This window comes from Pongo pygmaeus, chromosome 21 (genome assembly GCF_028885625.2).
Source record: "Pongo pygmaeus isolate AG05252 chromosome 21, NHGRI_mPonPyg2-v2.0_pri, whole genome shotgun sequence".
Taxonomy (NCBI): Eukaryota; Metazoa; Chordata; class Mammalia; order Primates; family Hominidae; genus Pongo; species Pongo pygmaeus.
The window spans coordinates 29,797,435-29,819,384 of NC_072394.2; the positions used below are offsets into that span (position 1 = coordinate 29,797,435).

At 53.5% G+C, this 21,950-nt stretch overlaps 1 protein-coding gene across 3 annotated transcripts; it reads right to left on the reverse strand.

Moving 5' to 3' along the window:
• MAVS (mitochondrial antiviral signaling protein) lies at positions 1–20,418 on the reverse strand. Of its 3 annotated transcripts, none has more exons than XM_054467917.2 (7): positions 20,182–20,418; positions 12,744–12,927; positions 9,673–9,847; positions 5,980–6,152; positions 4,904–5,063; positions 2,513–3,045; positions 1–1,616 (listed from the first exon to the last, which is right to left on the reverse strand). In XM_054467917.2, exons 2-7 carry the CDS (start codon positions 12,858–12,860, stop codon positions 1,152–1,154), a joined length of 1,623 nt encoding a protein of 540 aa, XP_054323892.1. In that variant the 5' UTR covers positions 12,861–12,927; positions 20,182–20,418; the 3' UTR covers positions 1–1,151. The 3 variants fall into 3 exon arrangements, with proteins under 3 accessions (XP_054323892.1, XP_054323894.1, XP_054323893.1); XM_054467919.2 differs by lacking the exon at positions 20,182–20,418 and adding an exon at positions 19,736–20,072; XM_054467918.2 differs by lacking the exon at positions 20,182–20,418 and adding an exon at positions 19,960–20,069.
• Positions 20,419–21,950: the final 1,532 nt, after the last annotated feature.

Sequence of the window (21,950 nt, forward strand, 5' to 3'; positions counted from 1 at the left end):
TACATCGATAAACTCCTTTAATCTTCACAACACTGGGAAATACATATATATACTTATCCTCCTTTTACAGGTGAGAAAACTAAGGGACAGACAGATAAATCCCTTGCCCAAGGTCACAGAGCTGGTGAGAGGCAGGGTGGGATGCAGGCCTAGGCTGCCTGTGCTGCAGAGCTGCACCCTTGACCACTGTGCACTCTGCCTCTCATGCCCTCAGCTCTACCAGGTAGGGCAGGAGAGAGGTGGAAGAAGCAGTGGCCACTTGCTCTGGGCCAGGCACTTGGCAAACAAAGAACCCAGTGAAGAATGAGCCAGATACTCACTGTCCACGTGGAGAAGCAAGACCAGAAGTCTGACATCCGCCAAAGCCACACAGCCCCAGAAGTGAGGGAGCTGAAATCCAAACCTCTGCCTGAGCTCTGCCCACCAGGTGTCTCCTCCCCAGCCCATGTAGGGAGCTGAAGAGAATGGAGACCAGAGGGGAGGGAAAGAGGAGGCTGGAGAAGAGCTCCAGAGGTCTTCCTCAGGCCTGGCAGCTGCCCCTGGCTTCCCTGAGGTCCACAGGAACCTCCAGACCTTCCCAGGATTGCCCAGCAGGGGAGGGGGCCCAGTAGGGCAGGAACCCAAGGCAGTTGGGCTCCTGGAGAGCAGCCACCCTGCCGCTCCTGCCTGCCTCAGTGCAACGGTCTCAGGCTGGGCGGCCAGGGTGGGAGGCAGGTCTTGTGGAGTCGCCCACTCACCACACACTTGCTCTGAGGCCTTCAGGGACCAATGCAACAGGAGAAGCATTCCCAAGCACCGCGTGCTCCAGTGGTCCGTCCTGCTCCACCTGGGCCAACAGGGCTGAGGCCTGGAGGAGGAAGCTCCTCTGGAGGACATGGATGATTGCCAGTGGGGAAGGTCTGGAGCACTGGGGGCAGCCCAGGACCCAGAAAGCCAAGGACGGGGACCCACACAAGGCACAGTGGGGACAGAGATGCTGCTCTCAGGACTTGGTTCAGCCAAGGCATGTCCTGCTGCCAGGCCTGCGGTCCCTTAACTCCCCTCTGACCCAGCCTCCACCATCCCCAAGAAAGGGACAAGGGGCTTCAGAGAGGGGCCAGGTGTACTGCAGGAACGGAGCAGATGGGTGGTGGGAAGGGCCCAGGGCTTCACTAGTGCAGACGCCGCCGGTACAGCACCACCAGGAGTGTGACTACCAGCACCCCTGTCACAGCCACCTGGAGCCACAGAGCCCCAGGTGAGGGCCTGTGGCATGGCACCTCCCCCTCCTGGAACTTCTGGTTGGTTTGTGGCCTGGGGCCACACTCCGGGTCCGTAGGTGGCCCAGGGTTGCCCTCCAGGAGCTGGATGCTGGGGTTCTCAGCCACGTGGATCCCAAAGGTGCCCTCGGACTTGTACTCATTCTCCTCTGGGCCATGGCAGGGCCCTATGCCCAAGGAGGTGCTGGCACTGATGGCAAGATCCTCGAAGCAGCCCGAGAACGGGCTGTCTACCTGGGATGCCAGCACGCCAGGCTTACTCAGCTCCGACCCAAGGCCCCCATTCTCAGAGCTGCTGTCTAGCCAGGCTGAGCTGCCTCCAGTGGCACCGGCGGGTGTTGGAGCTGCTGGGGTCTCCTGGGAAAGAAAGGAGAGCACTGGAAGGGACTGGGGTTGGCAGGGAGACGAGCCTGGTGGGGCGGTCCCATTCCCAGGCCAGGGCATGAACTAACACTCCAACCCCTCAATTCCCAATCCATAATGCCCCTAGGCCACCTTTTCTTGGAGCAGTGGGGGTAGAGGGGACCAAGGACCTGCACCAATGGTGGCCTCCTCCAGGGCAGCCTTTCCCTACTCCCTGGCCTGCCTGTGAGCTCATGCCCACCTGGAAGCCCTTGGTAGGGCGGGGCCCCATCCTGCACTGACATCCTGCCTGGGCCTGAGAACTAGAGAGCAGCCACAGGGTCAGAGGCCTGGCCATGTGCCCAAAGGGCCCTATGGACTTGGCTCCTCCCAGCAGACAGCCGCAGCTAGGGTTAGATGTGAGGCTTGGAGCAGGCAACAATGGGGGGCTGCTGAGTCAGAGTGGCTGCTCCAGGTGGGACAGCGTTTTGTAAAGCCCGGCCATGGAGGGACGTGCCGGGCATCCTGGTGGTGAAGAGCAAGGCAAGAGGCAGACGGGCCACTGCGCTGTCCCCCTCACTGCTTCCTTATGTGCAAAACGGCACTGCTCGGCTTCACTAGGAACTATGAGCCCTAAAAGAACTTATGCACCTGACCAGTGGGTGCCCCCTGTGGCTGACCCTCCTGAGGTGTCCAGACTTAGGAGCTCAATGACTGCTCCTCCTGGAGAACATGGTGTGGGGCCTGCATGAGGCTGGCTCTCAACTGTGTGTACGCCGTCAAGGAGAGGCCACGAGCAGCACAGGCTGGAGACAGAATGCAGACTGGGAAGGGGCCAAGGCCGGGGCCAGGTGGGCAAGCTGTCCCGGGGGAAGGGGCCAGGATCCCTGCCAGGAAGGGCGAGGACTCACCTCATTTCTGCTGCTCCTGTCGGTGGGGACTGTGCTGGCAGACACCTTGGTGAGCACCATGCTAGTAGGCACTTTGGATGGCACCATGCCAGCACGGGTGGAGTTGATGGGCAATTTGGATGGTGCTGGATTGGTGAGCACATTAGAAGGCACTGCACCAGGGCGCTTTGAGCTGGCTGGCAACTTGGAGGGCGCTGTGCTGACAGATGCTGGGTCGGCAGGCACTTTCGGGACCACTGTGTTCACAGGCATCAAGGTGGCAGGCACTTTGGAGGGCCGAGAGTTGGCAGGTGCCTCTGCCCCAATGGAGCAGGTGATAGGCTCGGCCTGGTCACTCTCTGCACCCTGTTTACCCTCTGCAGCCCCTGCAGAGGCCAAGCCAGGGGATGAGGAGGAGGAGGAGGTGCCAGTAGATAGAACTGACCCTGTGGGTCCAGGCAAGCGGCTTGCCCTGGGGGTGGAACGGGCCAGGGGCTGGAAGGAGACAGATGGAGACACAGGCCCACGGGATGGTGTGAGGCTGGAGGTCGCACCTGCCAGTGGAAAAACACAAGTGGAAACACAGACCCAAAGACCATTACCTTGAGGCCTCGAGAAGGGTCCCTCTGGCCCAGGTCTCATAGTCCCTACTGTGTCTAGGCCTCCAAATCTCCTGCCCTTGGAGGAGATGCCACAGTCCCTTTGGTCGCTGCTTCCTGGCCTGAAAGCCCAGCAGCTGCCCTCAGTCCTTGACCTGTAGCCCCAGGTCTGTCCTGGCATACAGTGAAATGGTACCTAGGAGCTTGAAGACCATTATTAATTATTCTCTCCGCTTTTTCCTCTCCCACCTGGGAAACCTCCCCTCTCCTGTGTCTGCCTTTTCTACCTTGACCTTAGCCTCATGGAATCCTGGACACTTCCCCCACTGCTGTCCCTCTCCCACCACCATGCGTGGGAGCAGCCATGGATCAGGGCGAGGGGTGGCAGGATGGCTCATGCAGAACAGCTCACACCAGCTGAGAGGCCTGGCCATCCCGGAGGCTTGGGAAGAGAGGGGACAGGGACAAAGCCACCCCTGGGAGGCTGCCTGACCTGGGTGGGGGAAGCAGGGGATAGCAGATGGTGATGGTCTATAAAGGCAGTTGCAGCAGGACTCTCCACGGAACTCGGAATGCACATGCCAAGTCCCACAGCTGGCAAAAGTCAGGGTGATTCTGATGTACACCTCCCCCACCACAATCTAATACCACAGAATCTCATGGGACCTGTGTCTACAAACGTACTGAAACCTAAGCACCCTCTGCCTCTGTGGTCTACAGCAACTCCTGAAAGGCATCCCATGGCCAGGTGACACTGCAAAGCACAGACAGGTGCTTGGAGCAGTTTGGGGATGACAAAAGTACTAAGATGACATCTCCTAGCCTTTAACTGCTCATGTGTCTTGTGGCTGTCCCAGGGCACTGAGGGCTGACTGGGCACCAGCGTCATGTGGAATAGTTTGGGAAGTAGGAAAGAGACATGCTAGCCTGAGAGGTCCAGATGGACAACTATATATTTCTGAGGGGGAGCACTGACATCTGGAGTTGGGTCCAGGCCACTGGATGATGAAGACCTTACTTCCTCTGGGGACTGAGAAGTTTTCATGATTCACTGGGAACTGGAGATCTCTGCGGTAAGGCAGTGCCTAAAGGTTCCCCTGCCAACAGCTGATGCAGCCCTGCACTGTCCCTCTCCCACTGCCCTACAGGCCCTGGCTGCTCCCTACAGTCCCTTTGGCAGAGTGCAAAAATGGCCCTACTTATCTCGCTCGCCTCCACCCAGCCCCTCTGCACTGTGCCTGTCAGTCCTCCCGTCTAGGGAGGGAGTCTATTTCCCTACTCCTTGAATCTAGGCTGGCCTTATAACTTGCTTTTGCCCACAGAATGGGGCACAGGGGACACTGTGCCAGTTTTGAGCCCTCTCTCTCTCTCTCTCTGAGAACTCTGCCCAGCTGCTATGATGGGTGTGTGTGCTGGAGGATGAGAGACTACATAGAAGAGAACCAAGGTGCTCAGCAAACAACCAGAGGCAGAACTTATGTATATACCGGTGAGTACTTGAAAGGAAATTCAGCCAAGACCAGAAGAAATGCCCATGTAGGTAGCCCAAATGCCTGACCCACAGGATCATATGCTAAATAAATGGCTGTATTTTAAGCTACTAAAAAAAAAAAAATTGGAAAACTGGAGTGGACTATTTGTTACACAGCAAATGCTAATTCATACACCCGCTAAGGAACTGGTTTGCTTCCTGGGTTGAACTCCCTTTATTCCCACCTTGTCTCCTGTTTAAGGAAGCCAGATGGGGCAACTCTAATTCTCACCCTCACTTGAGAGATCAGAAGGACCCTATAATTCCAGATTCCATGCATACCTGCTATGTGGGTACTGCCCAGTTCTGTGTCCTGCTCCTGATGCCCGCTGGAGGTCAGAGGGCTGAGGGCTGCCAGGTCAGAGGAGGACTCCAGGGGGCCACCATCTGGACTCCTTGGGATGGCTCTGGGGCTAAGCATCTGCCGGGCTTGTTCTGAACTCTGCAATGAGGGAAAATATGAATAAGGCAGTTGCCTCTCCCAAGAGCTCACAAAGGGCAGCTTGTGCTCTTGGGGCATCTCCTATAGGCCTCAGCCCACACCATGGAGCACAGGAGCCAGGGGAGCCCTTGCCTGGGTTCTGGTAATTCCCAGACCCTCTGTCCACAGGTGTCCTTGCGTCTACCTCACAGAAAACACACAGCATTGCCAGGCACGGTGGCTCATGCCTGTAATCCCAGCATTTTGGGAGGCAAAGGTGGGCAGATCACCTGATGTCAGGAGTTCGAGACCAGCCTCGCTGACATGGCAAAACCACATCTCTACTAAAAATACAAAAATTAGCTGGGCGTGGCGGTGGGTGCCTGTAATCCCAGCTACTCAGGAAGCTGAGGCAGGAGAATGGCCTGAACCCAGGAGGCAGAGGTTGCAATGAGCCAAGATCACTCCACTGTACTCCAGCCTGGGTGACAGAATGAGACACTGACACACACACACACACCACACACACACACACACACAACACACACACACACACACACACACACACACACACTGTGGTCACACACACACACACACACACACACACACCACACACACACACACACACACACAACACACACACACACACAACACACACACACACACAACACACACACACACACACACACACACACACACACAGTGGTCTCCCAGCTGGTTGCTGACAGAGGATTAGGGCTGCCACAGGGTGAAGACCTGGTCAGCAGCCTGGAAGCTGGTCTGGGGCAGATCCCAACTGAAGAAGCCCTAGGGTTCTGAGCAGAGATTAGGCGTGATTTATAGGGGACGGGAGAGGGTTTCTGGAAGGCTCAATGGGCAGAAGTGGGCAGATAGGAACACAAAAAATGGTAGCTCAAGGTAGACTGTGAGGACAGACCTCTCCTGGGGACTCTGGTGCCTGGGTCTCCTGGACAGGCATGAGGTAACTTGGCTCCTTCTCTCTGCAGCCATTGTAGGGGATGCTGTGGGCCGCAGCAGGCGTGGGGGGCCCTGGCCCCTCAGCAGGAAGTGACGGTGGCTCCAGTGGGTCTGGGGGACGGTCCAAGGTCCCTGGAGGACAAAGATGTAGTGATATCAAGAAGGAATCAGGGCTGGGCACAGTGGCTCACGCCTTTAATCTCAGCACTTTGGGAGGCCAAGGCAGGCGGATCACGAGGTCAGATCGAGACCATCCTGGCTAACACAGTGAAACCCCATCTCTACTAAAAATACAACATTATTATTAGCCGGGCGTGGTGGCGGGTGCCTGTAGTCCCAGCTACTCAGGAGGTTGAGGCAGGAGAATGGTGTGAACCCGGGAGGCGGAGCTTGCAGTGAGCCAAGATCGCGCCACTGCACTCCAGCCTGGGAGACAGAGCGAGACTCCGTCTAAAAAAAAAAAAAAGAAAAAAAAGAAGGAATCAGGGGCTGGGCACGGTGGCTCATGCCTGTAATCCCAGGATTTGAGGAGGCCAAGGCAGGTGGATTAGGAGGTCAGGAGTTCAAGACCAGCCTGGCCAACATAGTGAAACCCCATCTCTACTAAAAATACAAAAATTAGCCGGGCGTGCTGGCAGGCACCTGTAATCCCAGCTACTCGGGAGGCTGAGGCAGGAGAATTGCTTCAATCTGGGAAACGGAGGTTGCAGTGAGCTGAGATCGCACCACTGCACTCCAGCCTGGGCAACAGAGCAAGACTCTCGGGGGAAAAAAAGAAAAAGAAGCCAGACGCGGTGGCTCACGCCTGTAATCCCAGCACTTTGGGAGGCCGAAGTGGGTGGATCACCTGAGGTCGGGAGTTCGAGACCAGCCTGACCAACATGGAGAAACCCCGTCTCTACTAAAAATAACAGAATTAGCCAGGCGTGGAGGCGCATGCCTGTAATCCCAGCTACTCAAGAGGCTGAGGCAGGAGAATTGCTTGAACCTGGGAGGTGAAGGTTGCCGTGAGCTGAGATTGCACCATTGCACTCCAGCCTGGGCAACAAGAACGAGACTCCGTCTCAAAAAAAAAAACAAAAATTGGAAGGAATCAGGGACTATAGGGAGGCTGAGGAAGGAGAACCACTTGAACCCGGGAGGCAGAGGTTGTGGTGAGCCAAAGTCATGCCACTGCACTCCAGCCTGGGCGACTGAGCAAGACTCCGTCTCAAAAAAAAGGAATTGGGGGTTCTCCTCATGATTAAAGAGGGTTGGGTGCTCTTGGGTATAGCCCCTGCCCCACCCATAGGTCCAAAAGCTGTTCTGTTGTGGGTCCACTCCTCAAGAGTGACAAGCAGGGCCAGGCTTGGTGGCTCACGCCTGTAATCCCAGCACTTTGGGAAGCCAAGGCGGGTGGATCACGAGGTCAGGAGATCCAGACTATCCTGGCTAACACAGTGAAACCCCATCTCTACTAAAAAATACAAAAAGTTAGCCGGGCACGGTGGCAGGCGCCTGTAGTCCCAGCTACTCGGGAGGCTGAGGCAGGAGAATGGCGTGAACCCAGGAGGCGGAGCTTGCAGTGAGCCGAGATCGCACCACTGCACTCCAGCCTGGGCGACAGAGCAAAACTCCATTTCAAAAAAAAAAGGAGTGACAAGCATCACTTGGCAAGGGGCAGGAGTGGGAGGGTGAGAGCAGTTGGAGGACAAGGTAGCAAGGGAGGAAGGGGAGTATAGGGGGGCCTCGTGGGTCTCTAGCCACCCACACGGTGTCAGCAGTCACCCTTCTCTGTCCCCAGGCATCCTAGGACACAGTGGCTTTCTCCTCCACATGACTATCATTGCTCACTGACCCCTGCCCTGATGCTGCCGCCTGAGCCCCTCCCCTTTGCCCCCACCACTCATCAGGCCCTACCACAGCCATTGTATTCAGGGGATCACTATTTTTTTCTTTTGTTTTGTTTTTTTGAGACAGAGTCTCGCTCTGTCGTCCAGGCTGGAGTGCAGTGGTGCAATCTCAGCTCACTGCAACCTCTACCTCGCCGGTTCAAGCAATTCTCCTGCCTCAGCCTCCCAAGTAGCTGGGATTATAGGCTTGCACCACCACGCCCAGCTAATTTTTTTGTGTTTTTGGTAGAGACAGGGTTTCACCATATTGGCCAGGCTGGTCTCGAACTCCTGACCTTGTGATCCGCCCGCCTCGGCCTCCCAAAGTGCTGGGATTACAGGTGTGAGCCACCGTGCCCAGCCAGGGATCACTATTAATCTCCACACATGAAGAGACATATTTAAAAAGAAGGAAGGAAAAAAAGGAAGAAAGAGAGGAAGGGAGGGAGGGAGGAAAAGCAAGGAAGAGAAAAAGGAAAGAAAAGCAAGCATGAGAGCTAGACGCGGTGGCTCACACCTATGATCCCAGCACTCTGGGAGGCCGATCGCTTCAGCCCAGGAGTTCGAGACCAGCCTAGGCAACACAGTGAGACGTCATCTCTACAAAAAATTTAAAAATTAGCCAGGTATAGTTGCCCATGCCTGTAGTTCCAGCTACTCTGGAGGCTGACGTAGAAGGATCACTTGAGCCCAGGAGGTCAAGGCTGCAGTGAGCTATGATTGCACCACTGCGCTCCAGCCTGGGTGGCACAGCAAGACTCTGTCTCTAAAAGGAAAAAAAAAAAAGAGAGAGAGAGAGAGAAAGAAAAGAAAAACATGGATGTCTCACAGCTATAAATGTGACCAGGGTCTCGGAGGTTACCTCTAGTTTGAAATATAAATAGGGCTGGCTTGATTTTTTTCCCATGTCTTTTTTTTTTTATTGAGATGGAGTCTCGCTCTGTCACCCAGGCTGGAGTGCAGTGGTGCGATCTCGGCTCACTGCAACCTCTGCCTCCCTGGTTCAAGTGATTCTCCTGCCTCAGCCTCCTGAGTAGCTGGGACAACACGTCCAGCTAATTTTTTGTATTTTTAGTAGAGACAGGGTTTCACTGTTTTAGCCAGGATGGTCTCCATCTCCTGACCTCATGATCCGCCTGCCTCGGCCTCCCAAGTGCTGGGATTACAGGCATGAAACACCGTGCCCAGCCTCTTCCCATGTCTTGCTCTCACTCAGGACCAAACTCAATCTCACCAAATCCCCTCCGAGCACTCAGAGTGGCAGGGACACTGAGAGGGACTTAAAGAATAACTAGGCAGCTGATAGAGGGCGTCGAAGGCTCTCAGGGTAAACCAGAGGAGAGGAAGAGAAGATGGAGAGAGGGAGGGTGAATGAGTAGGTGGGGGAGAAGAAATGAGGAAGGGTGGGAGGTGAACGCTACAGCCGTGAAAGTTAGAGGAGACCCCATGTGCTGGGCATACAGGAAGCGCCCAGCCCAGCTCAATACTCAACACGCATCGTCCTGCGGTATCACCCACTGCAGCTCCCCGCGGCAGATGCTGCCATGAGCTTCATTTTACAGAAGAGAGGCCTGAGGCTCAGGGAAATTAAGAGACTTGGCCAAAGGGACACAGCTGGTAAGTGGCTCAGCCTGGATCTACACCCAGGCTTATTCATCGCTTCACAGTGACAAGAAGGAGGATGACAGAGAAAGGCAGGAAGTACAGGGAGAGGGGAAGGGACAGCGGAGGCCAGGGAGCAGGCTGGGGGTCCAGGAGGAGGGCAAGGGCAGGACGCTTACGAGGCTGGTAGCTCTGGTAGACACAGGCCACTTCGTCCGCGAGATCAGATAGCTCACAGCCCCTCAGCGCCGCAATGAAGTACTCCACCCAGCCGGGCCGCCGCTGAAGGGTATTGAAGAGATACCAGAGGGTGTCCCGGTTCCCTGAGAGTGTGCAGGTGGCCCGCAGTCGATCCTGGAAGACACAATGCCACTGTCCTGCTCAAGCCAGGTGGCCCCTGCCGCTTCCCCACCCAGAATGAAGCCACAGCAGGGGGGTGGGGTGCCAAGAAAGCCACAAGAGCAAGGCGGCCACGTGAAACTGGATCAGAGCCCAGGACAGGGCCAGGTATGGAGTGAGGAAGAGCAATTAGCAGCCACATCAATAAAGGCAGCTGCCGGAAACTGGCAATTAACTATGTCCTGGGCTCTCCGTTAAGGGCTTTGCATGTATCATCTTTATTTAATGCCATTATTATCTCCACTTTACTAATGAGGAAACTGAGGCTTAGCAGAAGCAAAGTACTATAGCAAAGATCCTACAACAGTGGGGCAGGAATCCAAACCCAGTTAATCTGATACAAAAGCCTTGGATTTATATGGCCCCCACAGCAAAAAGAAAGGTTTGGATTAGGAGAGAAGGAAAAGGTAGATAGCAAAAGTATGATGAAAGGGGCAAAAGACGGAAAGAGAGGGGGCCGACAATAAGAAACAAGGAAGCTGAGAAAGCTGGGGAGATTGCGGGCAGATGACAGTGGCTGCAGAGTTTTTTTGTTTCTTTTTTTTTTTTTTCAGATGGAGTCCCACTCCATCGCCCAGGCTGGAGTGCAATGCCGCGATCTCAGCTTACTGCAACCTCTGCCTCCTGGGTTTAAGCAATTCTCCTGCCTCAGCCTCCCGAGTAGCTGGGATTACAGGAGCCCACCACCACGCCCGACTAATTTTTTTGTATTTTTAGTAGAGACGTGGTTTCGCCATGTTGGCCAGGCTGGTCTCGAACTCCTGACCTCAGGTGATCCGCCTGCCTTGGCCTCCCAAAGCGCTGGGATTACAGGCGTGAGCCACCGTGCCCAGCCCTAGAGTTTTTATGTCTACCTGAATTCTCACATAAAAACAAGCAACCAGATAGCAGAAACAAAAACTCACAGAATCCTGCAGGAGCTAGATTTTTAGAAAAAGGAAAATAGCCAGGTGCGGTGGCTCACACCTGTAATCCCAGCATTTTGGAAGGCCGGGGATCACGAGGTCAGGAATTCAAGACCAGCCTGACCAACATGGTGAAACCCCATCTCTACCAAAAATACAAAAATTAGCCGGGCGTGGTAGCACATACCTGTAATCCCAGCTATCAGGAGGCTGAAGCAGGAGAATCACTTGAACCCAGGAGGCAGAGGTTGCGGTGACCCAAGATGGCACCACTGCACTCCAGCCTGGAAGACACAGCGAGACTCCATCTCAAAAAAAAAAAAAAAAAAAAAAAATGCTGGGCGCAGTGGCTCACGCCTGTAATCCCAGCACTTTGGGAGGCCAAGGCGGGCGGATCATGAGGTCAGGAGATAGAGACCATCCTGGCTAACACGGTGAAACCCCGTCTCTATTAAAAATACAAAAAATTAGCCGGGCATGATGGTGGGCGCCTGTAGTCCCATCTACTCAAGAGGCTGAGGCAGAAGAATGGCGTAAACCCAGAAGGCAGAGCTTGCAGTGGGCCGAGATCGTGCCACTGCACTCCAGCCTGGGTGACAGAGCGAGACTCCATCTCAAAAAAAAAAAAAAATCGTGCCACTGCACTCCAGCCTGAGTAACAGAGCAAGACTCTGTCTCAAAAATAAAACTAAAGACCAGCCTGGCCAACATGGTGAAACTCCATCTCTACTACAAATACAAAATCAGCCAGGTGTGGTGGCATGCGCCTGTAACCCCAGCTACTCAGGAGGCTGAGGCGCGAGAATCACTTGAACCTGGGAGGCAGAGGTTGCAGTGAGCTGAGATCGTGCCATTGCACTGCAGCCTGGGCAACACGGCGAGACTCCGTCTCAAAAAAAATTTTTTTAAAGAAAATAAAGAAAACCCACAGAAAATATTTACTACAAAACAAGATATCCCTATAAACCCCAAAATACAAGAGGGAGGAGCAAACCCCAAACAGACCTGCATACTAACATGATCTGTGTGGGAGGACACCAGAGACAACAATGGGGCTCCTGAGAAATCTGAGCACAGGAGGCCCCAAAAGAGCCAACAGGTACCCTCTGGAGCACAGGGGTCCAATCTGAGAACAGCAGCTACAACGGGGAGGGGTTGTGCCCATTTCACCAGCTAGTGAGTGCCAGGGGCCTGCAGCAAGTTCTGTTGGGGCTAGAGCGACCTGGATCCTGCCAGCTCTCAAACCTGAGTCCCAGCTCCGTGCCAGGACAGGGCCCCATGACAAGGAGAATGGAATCAAAACTGAACAGGACAAGGAAGGGCAAGAGAGATGAAAGAAATAGGAGGTTCCAAAAAAAGTGGGCAAGTGGACCAGAGCCAGGAAATCTCAGAGAGCCAGCGCCATATTTTTGAGCAGTGCACAAAAGCAACACAAGGGGGAGCTCGGCGAAGTCAGCAATGCCACCCTGAGCCACACTTCATCCAAAAATTAGAAAAGCAGCAAGGGTGCGGTGGCTCACGCCTGTAATCCCAGCACTTTGGGAGGCGGAGGCAGGCGGATCACAAGGTCAAGAGATCAAGACCATCCTGGCCAACATGGTGAAACCCTGTGTCTATTAAAAACACAAAAATTAGCTGGGCGTGGTGGCACGCACCTGTAATCCCAGCTACTCAGGAGGCTGAGGCAGGAGAATCACTTGAACCCAGGAGGCGGAGGTCGCAATGAGCCAAGATCGTGCCACTGCACTCCAGCCTGGCAACAGAACGAGACTCAATCTCAAAAAAAAAAGAAAAGAAAAGCAGCAAGGACAAAAGGAGCAAGACACAGCAAGAGGAAGAAGGAAGGAGCAGGCTGAGGCTTGGGTGAGAAACTAGGATGGGGCTGAGCTTTGAATTCCACAGCCCTGCCTCCAGGCCAGTGTTGGGCTGTCACTTCCCTTGCTCACCTGGTCTCTTGCTGTGAGGCAGGGCAGGTAAGGCAGAATCTCTACAACATCCACATTGCAAAAATTGCTGAAATTGTGGCAGATATACTTATAGGTCTTGTCTTCAGCAAACGGCATTGCTGCTCAGATTCTGGAGAGAGGGCTCCGGCCCCATGAAGGGTGGATGGACTGAGAGGAAATGAGACTGGAAGAAAACAGATCACACATTACAACAGGGTTGGGGGGTTGGGAGTGGGGCTAGATAAAAGGCAATTCTTTCTCAACTTTTTGGAATGTTTGTTTTCTTTCATCTTTAATTTCTTCTTCTTCTTCTTTTTTTTTTTTTTTTTTTGAGAGTGAGTCTCACTTTGTTGCCAGGCTGGAGTGCAGTGGCGCAATCTCGGCTCACTGCAACCTCCGCCTCCTGGGTTCAATTGAGTCTCTTGCCTCAGCCTCCCTTCCGAGTAGCTGGGATTACAGATGCGCACCACCACGCCCAGCTAATTTTTGTATTTTTAGTAGAGATGGGGTTTCACCATGTTGGCAAGCTGGTCATGGACTCCTGACCTCAAGTGATCCACCCGCCTCAGCCTCCCAAGTTTGGGGATTACAGGTGTGAGCCACCATACCTGGCCATTTTTTTTGTTTTGTTTTGTTTTTAAGAGATGGGGTCTCAGGCTGGGTGCCGTGGTTCATGCCTATAATCCCAGCACTTTGGGAGGCCAATTTGGGGGATTACCTGAGGTTGGGAGTTGGAAACCAGACTGATCAACATGGAGAAACCCCGTCTCTACTAAAAATACAAAAAAAAAAAATTAGCTGGGCATGGTGGCCCATGCCTGAAATCCCAGCTACTCAGGAGGTTGAGGCAGGAGAATTGCTTGAACCTGGGAGGCAGAGGTTGCGGTGAGCCAAGATCGCGCCATTGCACTCCAGCCTGGGCAACAAGAGCGAAACTCTGTCTCAAAAACAAACAAACAGATGGGGTCTCACTCTGTCACCCAAATTGGGTGCAGTGGTACAATCATAGTTCACTTCAGCCTCAAACTCCTGGGCTCAAGCAATTCTCCCGCCTCAGCATCCCTGGTAGCTGGAACTACAGACCTACGCCACTATGCCCAGCTAATTTTTTTGTTTTTTCTAGAGACAGGGTCTCATGATGCTGCCCAGGCTGGTCTCAAACGCCTGGCCTCAAGGGATCCTCCTGCCTCAGCCTGTCAAGTAGCTCGGATTACAAGCGCCAGCCAATGTGCCCAACCATCTTTAAATTCTTTTTTTTTTTTTTTTTTTTTTTTGAGACGGAGTCTTGCTCTGTTGCCCAGGCTGGAGTGCAGTGGCGCGATCTCGGCTCACTGCAAGCTCCGCCTCTCGGGTTCACGCCATTCTCCTGCCTCAGCCTCCTGAGTAGCTGGGACTACAGGCGCCCGCCACGACGCCCGGCTAATTTTTTTGTATTTTTAGTAGAAACAGGGTTTCACCGTCTTAGCCAGGATGGTCTCGACCTCCTGACCTCGTGATGCGCCCGCCTTGGCCTCCCAAAGTGCTGGGATTACAGGCGTGAGCTACCGCGCCCGGCCGCCATCTTTAATTTCTGTAAACATCCTGTTTTATTACTGCCTGGATCTCTCCAAAATTCTTGCAGAAGCCGGGCGCGGTGGCTCACGCCTGTAACCCCAGCACGTTGGGAGGCCGAGGCGGGTGGATCACGAGGTCAGGAGTTCAATACCAACCTGGCCAAGATGGTGAAACCCCGTCTCTACTAAAATTACAAAAAAATTAGCCAGGCATGGTGGCGGGCGCCTGCAATCCCAGCTATTCAGGAGGCTGAGGCAGAGAATTGCTTGAACCCAAGAGGCGGAGGTTGCAGTGAGCCGAGATCACGCCACTGCACTCCAGCCTGGACGACAGAGTGAGACTCCGTCTCAAAAAAAAAAAAAAAAATCTGCAGAATTTGCTAAAAATGAATTGATGACCACCAGCTACTCAAGAAGCTAGGGCAGGAGGATCGCTTGAGCCCAGCTGTTCGAGGCCAGCCTGGGCAACACAGTGAGACCCTGTCTCTAAAAAAATAAAAATAAAAATAATTGATGACCAAAAAGAATCAGATCCAGAATACCTAGGGCCTATTTCTTCTCTGCAGGTTGGTCAGCACTGGGGAGGTCTGCATGTACCCCTAGCACATGTGGTGGGGGGATCTGTACGTGACCCTACTTTCTGTGCCTATAAATGTCCTGGCTCCCCTCCTGGCTCTAAGGCCCTCAAGCTGATAGCAAGAGGGCTATACCTAAACGGCTGCTGCTTTGGGACACACTGAAAAACTAAAAAGTGAACCCCAACACAATCATAATAGGATCATTCTACTTTAAAGAAGAAATTGAGGTACGCTTGCTAGTTAGTAGAAGAGGAAAGAACTGAGATATTCAGGTCAGCTTCTTTCCATGACATGGCTGCAGGCCCACCATTAAAGCCTACTACACATACATTCTTTTTTTCTTTTTTGAGACAGTTCCACTCTTGTTGCCCAGGCTGGAGTACAATGGCGCAATCTCGGCTTACCACAACCTCCGCCTTCCGGGTTCAAGTGATTTTCCTGCCTCAGCCTCCTGAGTAGCTGGAATTACAGACATGAACCACCACACCTGGTTAATTTTGTATTTTTAGTAGAGACAGGGTTTATCCATGTTGGTCAGGCTGGTCTTGAACTCCTGACCTCAGATGATCTGCCTGCCTTGGCCTCCCAAAGCGCTGGGATTACAGCTGTGAGCCACCATGCCCGGCTCACATACATTCTTAAGATAGGAGACTGAGTTCCATGCCTTGAACTCACTGTGTGTCCTGGGCAAGTTATCAGTTTCCAGACTTCCTCACCCTTAAAATGGCTCAGATAGCTTGTTTTGACAGTACAGTAATTCAGCCTAATAAGCTTTTTTTTTTTTTTTTTTTTTTGAGACAGAGTCTCCCTGTCGCCCAGGCTGGAGTGCAGTGGTGTGATCTCGGCTCACTGCAGCCTCCATCTCCCACGTTCAAGCAATTCTCCTACCTCAGCCTCCCGAGTAGCTGGGATTACATGTGCCCACCATCACGCCTGGCTAATTTGTTTGTTTGTTGTTGTTGTTGTTGTTTTTGAGACAGAGTCTCGCTCTGTTGCCCAGGCTGGAGTGCAGTGGCATAATCTCGGTTCACTGCAACCTCTGCTTCTCAGGTTTAAGCAATTCTCCTACCTCAGCCTCCCGAGTAGCTGGGATTACGGGTACACGCCACCATGTCTGGATAATTTTTATATTTTTTAGTAGAGACGGGGTTTTGTATGTTTTAATGTTGGCCAGGCCGGTCCTGAACTCCTGACCTCAGGTGATCTGCCTGCGTTGGTCTCCCAAGTTGCTAGGATTACAGGCGCCAGCCAACGCGCCTGGCCAATTTTTGTATTTTTTAGTAGAGACAGAGTTTCACCATGTTGGCCAAGCTGATCTCGAACTCCTGACCTCAAGTGATCCTCTTGCCTTGGCCTCCCACAGTGCTAAGCCACTGTGGCCGGCCTGTAAGCTTAAATTTTTTTTTTTTTTTTTGAGACGGAGTTTCGCTCTGCCACCCAAGCTGGAGTGCAGTGGTGCAATCTCGGCTCACTGCAAGCTCCACCTCCCGGGTTCACGCCACTCTCCTGCCTCAGCCTCCCGAGTAGCTGGGACCACAGGCGCCCGCCACCACGCCCAGCTAATTTTTTGTATTTTTAGTAGAGACAGGGTTTCACCTTGTTAGCCAGGATGGTCTCAATCTCCTGACCTCATGATCCACCTGCCTTGGCCTCCCAGAGTGCTGGGATTACAGGCGTGAGCCACTGCGCCTGGCCTTTTTTTTTTTTTTTTTTTTTTAGATGGAGTTCACTCTTTTTGCCCAGGCTGGAGTACAATGGCGCGATCTCGGCTCACTGCAAGCTCCGCCTCCCGGGTTCACAGCATTCTCCTGCCTCAGCCTTCCCAGTAGCTGGGACTACAGGCGCCCACTACCACACTCAGCTAATTTTTTGTATTTGTAGTAGAGACGGGTTTCACTGTGTTAGCCAGGATGGTCTCGATCTCCTGACCTTGTGATCTGCCCGCCTCGGCCTCCCAAAGTGCTGGGATTACAGGCGTGAGCCACCGCGCCCAGCCAGCTTAAAAATTTTTAAGCGCCTCAAATATAAGCAATTGCTGCCAGTTGTTTATGTAGGAGTTACCACAATTTGCAATTGTAGATGTATTTGCTTGTTACTTTTTTGCCTCCCCCATCAGGGAGTGCTGCAGGGAATAAAAGAGACAAGGTCTATGCCACATCCAATTTATATTCTAGTGGGGTGGGACAAATAACAGATCAGTAAATTAATACCCAAATAAGAGTTCCAGACAGCAATAAAAGTTCTAAAGAAAATAAAGCAGGTAATGAGACAGAGCCCCTGGAGAGAGGCATGCTACTTGAACTAGAGGGTCAAAGCAGCCTTTCTGAACTAGCGTGCAGAACACAGCTGAGCCGTTCTCAGGCTGAGAAGACTGGTGTTTTAGGCAGAGGGCATGGTAAATGCAAAAGTCCTAAAACGGGAATGAGCTTGGCATGTTTGAAGAATAGAAAGCAGGTCAGTGTGGTCTAGGTTAAGAAAGCTAGGGATGGCTGGCTGCGGTGGCTCACGCCTATAATCCCAGCACTTTGGGAGGCCTAGGCGGGTGGATCACCTGAGCTCAGGAGGTCGAGACCAGCCTCACCAACATGGGGAAACCCTTTCTCTACTAAAAATACAAAAATTAGCATGGTGGTGGGCGCCTGTAATCCCAGCTACTCAGGAGGCTGAGGCAGGAGAATCGCTTGAACCCAGGAGGCAGAGGTTGCAGTGAGCCGAAATCGTCCCATTGCACTCCAGCCTGGGCAACAAGATCAAAACTCCGTCATAGGAAAAAAAAAAAAAGCAAGCAAGCTAGGGAAAGGGGCAGAGATTTTCAAGGTCAAGGAGGTGGCAGGGGCCACTCATGTAGAGTGCTGTAGGAAAGGACTCTGGGTTTTAGTTGGAGTGAAACACGGAACCACTGGAAGGCTGTGGCAGGGAAAGAAGAGGATCTGATTTACATTAAAGACTTCTCTGGCGGTTGTGAGGACTTTGGAGGGGCCAGGATGAAAACTGGGAGACCAGGCAGGAGGCCACAGCCCAGGAGACAGGATGATTATGGTCAGCAAGGGAACCACAGAGATGGCAGGAGGCAGCCAGATTCCTGGTGTTTTGAGGGTGTAGGAGATAAGGGAGAGAAAAGAAGGATGACTCCTTGGACACTGGGTGAATGGAAGGTGCCCTTTTACCAGGCCAGAGAAGCCAGGGGAGGAGCAGTGGCTCAGAAGGGACTCCGGAACTCAGTTCTGAACAAGTGAAGCTTGAGATGCTATTGGATTCCAAGTGGGTTGTCAGGGAGGGAAGGAGGCAGGAGAGGACCAAGTGGGCATCAGCCAGGCATGAGACCTCTCTCAGGAGGCAGTGCTGTAGAGCAGACAGCACCTAAAAGCTGCTGGGCAACCAGACCCCCCCTCACAGGGGAAACAGTCCTGTCACTGGCCTCAGAGCCTCACATGCACGAGTTGCTTTGCCAACCAGCAGGCGCTGCTACATTCCTCGTGAGGCAAGTACTAATGACAGGTCAGGAGAGTCAGGAAGGTGAGGCGGGGGTCCTCTGAGCCTTCAAGAAATTAGCAAAGAACAACTCTATGGGAGTTAATAGACCCCTTTCTCGGCCAGGCATGGTGGTTCATGCCTGTAATCCCAGCACTTTGGGAGGCCAAGGCAGGCAGATCACTTGAGGTCAGGAGTTTGAGACCAGCCTGGCCAACATGGTGAAACCCCGTCTCTACTAAAAATGCAAAAATTAGCCAGGCGTGATATCAGACACCTGTAATCCCTGCTACTTGGGAGGCTGAGGCATGAGAATCTCTAAACCCAGGAGGCAGAGGTTGCAGTGAGCTGAGATTGGACCGCTGCGCTCCAGCCTGGGCAAGAGAGCGAGACTCCATTTCAAAAAAAAAAAGACCCCTTTCTCCTTCTTCTCATAGCATCAGCCAGGTACCAGAAGGAAGTCAGATGAGGCACTCTTCTGCATTCCAGCCTCAGCCACAGATGGAGGGGAAGGGATGATGTGGCCCAAACAAAAGGAAAGGAAGAAAGGAAGCCCACATTTGTTCACATTTATGGAGGGCCCACTGTAGACAGGCACATCCTAAGGTTCTTTCAGTTAATCCTTCCCCAATCCCGTGACAGGGAAAGTGATGCCAAGGTGCACAGCTGGCCAGAAGCTAGCACAGGATTTGAACCCAGAACCTGCTGCCTCACTGCCCCTGGTCATACACCTTGCAGGGCACAGAGACCCCTGCAGCGAGACCCACACAGCCACCTGTCTTCAAGCCCAAAAAGGACCCAAGGTCACTTGGCGGGAGGGAGGCTGAGGGTGCACTTAAGAGGAAGCAACATTTAGTCCAGACATTAACCCTGCCCTCACATGGCTGCCACAGGTCCCAGGTCGCTGGCTGTCCTCCTAGAGATTTTTGAGGCTTCACGGCTTCCATACAGAGAATGCCTTTTTCGTGTTTTTGGTTTGTTTCATGTTTTCCTGGCACCTCCTTCCCAACTGAAAAGGAAGGAGGTGACAGAGTGTTCCTGATACAGCAAAGTTTCCGACCTGACTGTCCAGAGGCTCTGAGTGCATCCCGGAAATAAATACCCACACTTCTCAAAGGGACAGGCCTCACAGCCTTGGATCAGATTCCTGGGCGCGACCCAGGTCCGCGGAGGGCGGGGAAGCTGTTCTGAGCCGGTGTCGCCGCCGAGAACTGTCCAGACCCAGGGGAGGGCGGTAGCACTCGACCTCTAGGTGCACCCGGTCGAGGCTCGGCCCCACCTTAGCGTCACCCTGGGCCCGCGAGCGGCAGGAGGAGGTCAGCGGCCGCTTGCCCGTCCCCTTCTGGCCCTACCTTTCCCCCAGCACGAGCAGACGCCCAGCGCCACCTACCCCCTTTTCCCCGGATGGTGGATGCGGCGCCTGGAGCCCTCAGTGTTCCCGAAACTCTTGCTCCACAGGGCCCGCTCTTCCGGAGCCCCGCGCGTCCTGTCCCCTCCTGGGCCCCCAGCGCGCCCCAGACCCAGGGCGTCCCGGCGGACTCCGTCCTGCCGCTGCAGCCAGGACTTCCGTGCGTGCTGAGCCGAAAGGACCCAACGCCCGGGCAGCGATCTTACCTCGGGTAGCCCCAGCCCTGAGACCTAGTTACCGCCGCCCGGGGCCCAGGACCCTTCCCGCAGCGAGGAGGCGAGGCGGCGCGCGGCCATTGGCCATGTGGAGGGGCGGGGCTACTCGGCCGCGCGTGGTTGGCTGGCGACGCAGGCTGCTGCGCGGCGGGGGCGGTCACTGGGCCTTGGTTTGCGGGTCGGAAAGCATTAGACTGGGCTCCGAGAACCGACCTGATTTTCTGCTGGGGGCGCGCAGTGTCGAGCAACTTCCAGGGGAAGTCCAGTGTCCGGCCAAAAACCAGGCAGGCGGCGGGCCTCGGAGTTATCGGGGGGCTGAGAATTCCATCCCCACACTTCCCAAGTGAAGCAGCCCCTCCTCCCGCTGGGAGCTTTGAGGGGTGAGGGTCTTCGTGTCGTTCTCTCCGGCATCCCCATGGCCGGGCATACAGTTTGTGCCCAATAAACGTTGGGTGACGCTGACGTCACAGGGGCAAGGATGCCTAGCCTAGAGACGTGCACGCTGGGCCTGTGGGAGTGGGTAGGCGCAAGGTAGGTAGGCGCAAGGCAGGGACGCCAAGGTTGGCTGGCGGGCGGGCTGGGTATGGGTTGGGTGCTGCGTGGGCGAGGCTTCTTACGCCCAAGGGCCTGGGACAGGTACCTCCCGCAGGTCCTGCATCTGCCTCGCCCTTCCCCTTCTGGGGCAGAGGCCAGCAATTATTGAGCAACTACTGTCTTCCAGGCACAGGGTCTTCTATTCTTTTTTTTTTTTTTTTGAGACAGAGTCTTGCTCTGTCGCCCAGTCTGGAGTACAATGGCGCGATCTCGGCTCACTGCAACCTCCACCTCCTGGGTTCAAGCAATTCTCCTGCCTCAGCCTCCCGAGTAGCTGAGATTACAGGCACATGCCACTGCGCCCGGCTAATTTTTGTATTTTTAATAGAGACGGGGTTTCACCATGTTGGCCAGGCTGGTCTCAAACTCCTGACCTTAGGTAATCCTCCCACCTCGGCCTCCCAAAGTGCTGGGATTACAGGCGCGAGCCAACACGCCCAGCCCCAAGTGAGGTTTTATTACTGTACTTTATATCCCTGTGAATATTTCACAACCTTCAGCATTTATAAACTATGCTTAATCACACCTGAACTGTAATAAAACCAGCTCTACCTAGTTTAGCCAAGAGGGCATAAATGTTGATTAGTTCAAGAATCAATCCTGCCTGCTCCCCACCGGGCTCTAGCAGCTTCATATCTAATTCTTTCAGGAAGAACACTGAAAGTGTGGGGGCGGGCTTCCAAGTGCGGCTATCACTCCTGTCTTTGCTGGACCTCAAAGAGCATTCAAACAATCCCACTGCCTGACTAGGTGGTTCCCTGCCACCTGTCAACAGCTTTTATAAAAATTTAGACAAAGAAGAACACAACAACATGCTTATGGTATTCCTATCAAAAGCTCATGATCTGAAACTAATCATAGGGAAACAGTAAGCAAACCCAAAATGAGGGACATTTGACAGTTGTCCTATCCTATCCAATACAATGGCTACTAGCCACATGTAGCTATTTTAATTAAAATTAAATAATACTTAGAAGCCAGTTTCTGAGACCCACGAGCCACATTTCTCTTTTTTTTTTTTTGAAACGGAATCTCACTCTTTCACCCAGGCTGGAGTGCAGTGGCCCAATCTCAGCTCACTGCAACCTCCACCTCCTGGGTTCAAGTGATTCTCCTGCCTCAGCCTCCCAAGTAGCTGGGACTACAGGCACCTGTCACCATGCCCAGCCAATTTTTTTATTTTTAGTAGAGACAGGGTTTCACCATATCGGCCAGGCAGGTCTCGAACTCCTGACCTCAAGTGATCCACCCACCTTGGCCTCCCAAAGTGCTGGGATTACAGGCGTGAGCCACTGCACCTGGCCCCATGAGCCACATTTCAAATGCTATTTTCATGTAGCTAATGGCTTCATACTCGGTGACACAGAGCATTTCTATTTTTTTTGTTT

Coding starts and splice junctions, on each gene's coding strand:
- MAVS (XM_054467917.2), bottom strand. CDS start 12,860: ATGCCGTTTGCTGAAGACAAGACCTATAAGTATATCTGCCACAATTTC. Junction 5,064..5,979: donor CACCAGAGTCCCCAGGAGAG/GTCTGTCCTCAC, acceptor CCCTCATTGCAG/AGTTCAGAACAAGCCCGGCA. Junction 3,046..4,903: donor GGGCAGTACCCACATAGCAG/GTATGCATGGAA, acceptor TTCCACTGGCAG/GTGCGACCTCCAGCCTCACA.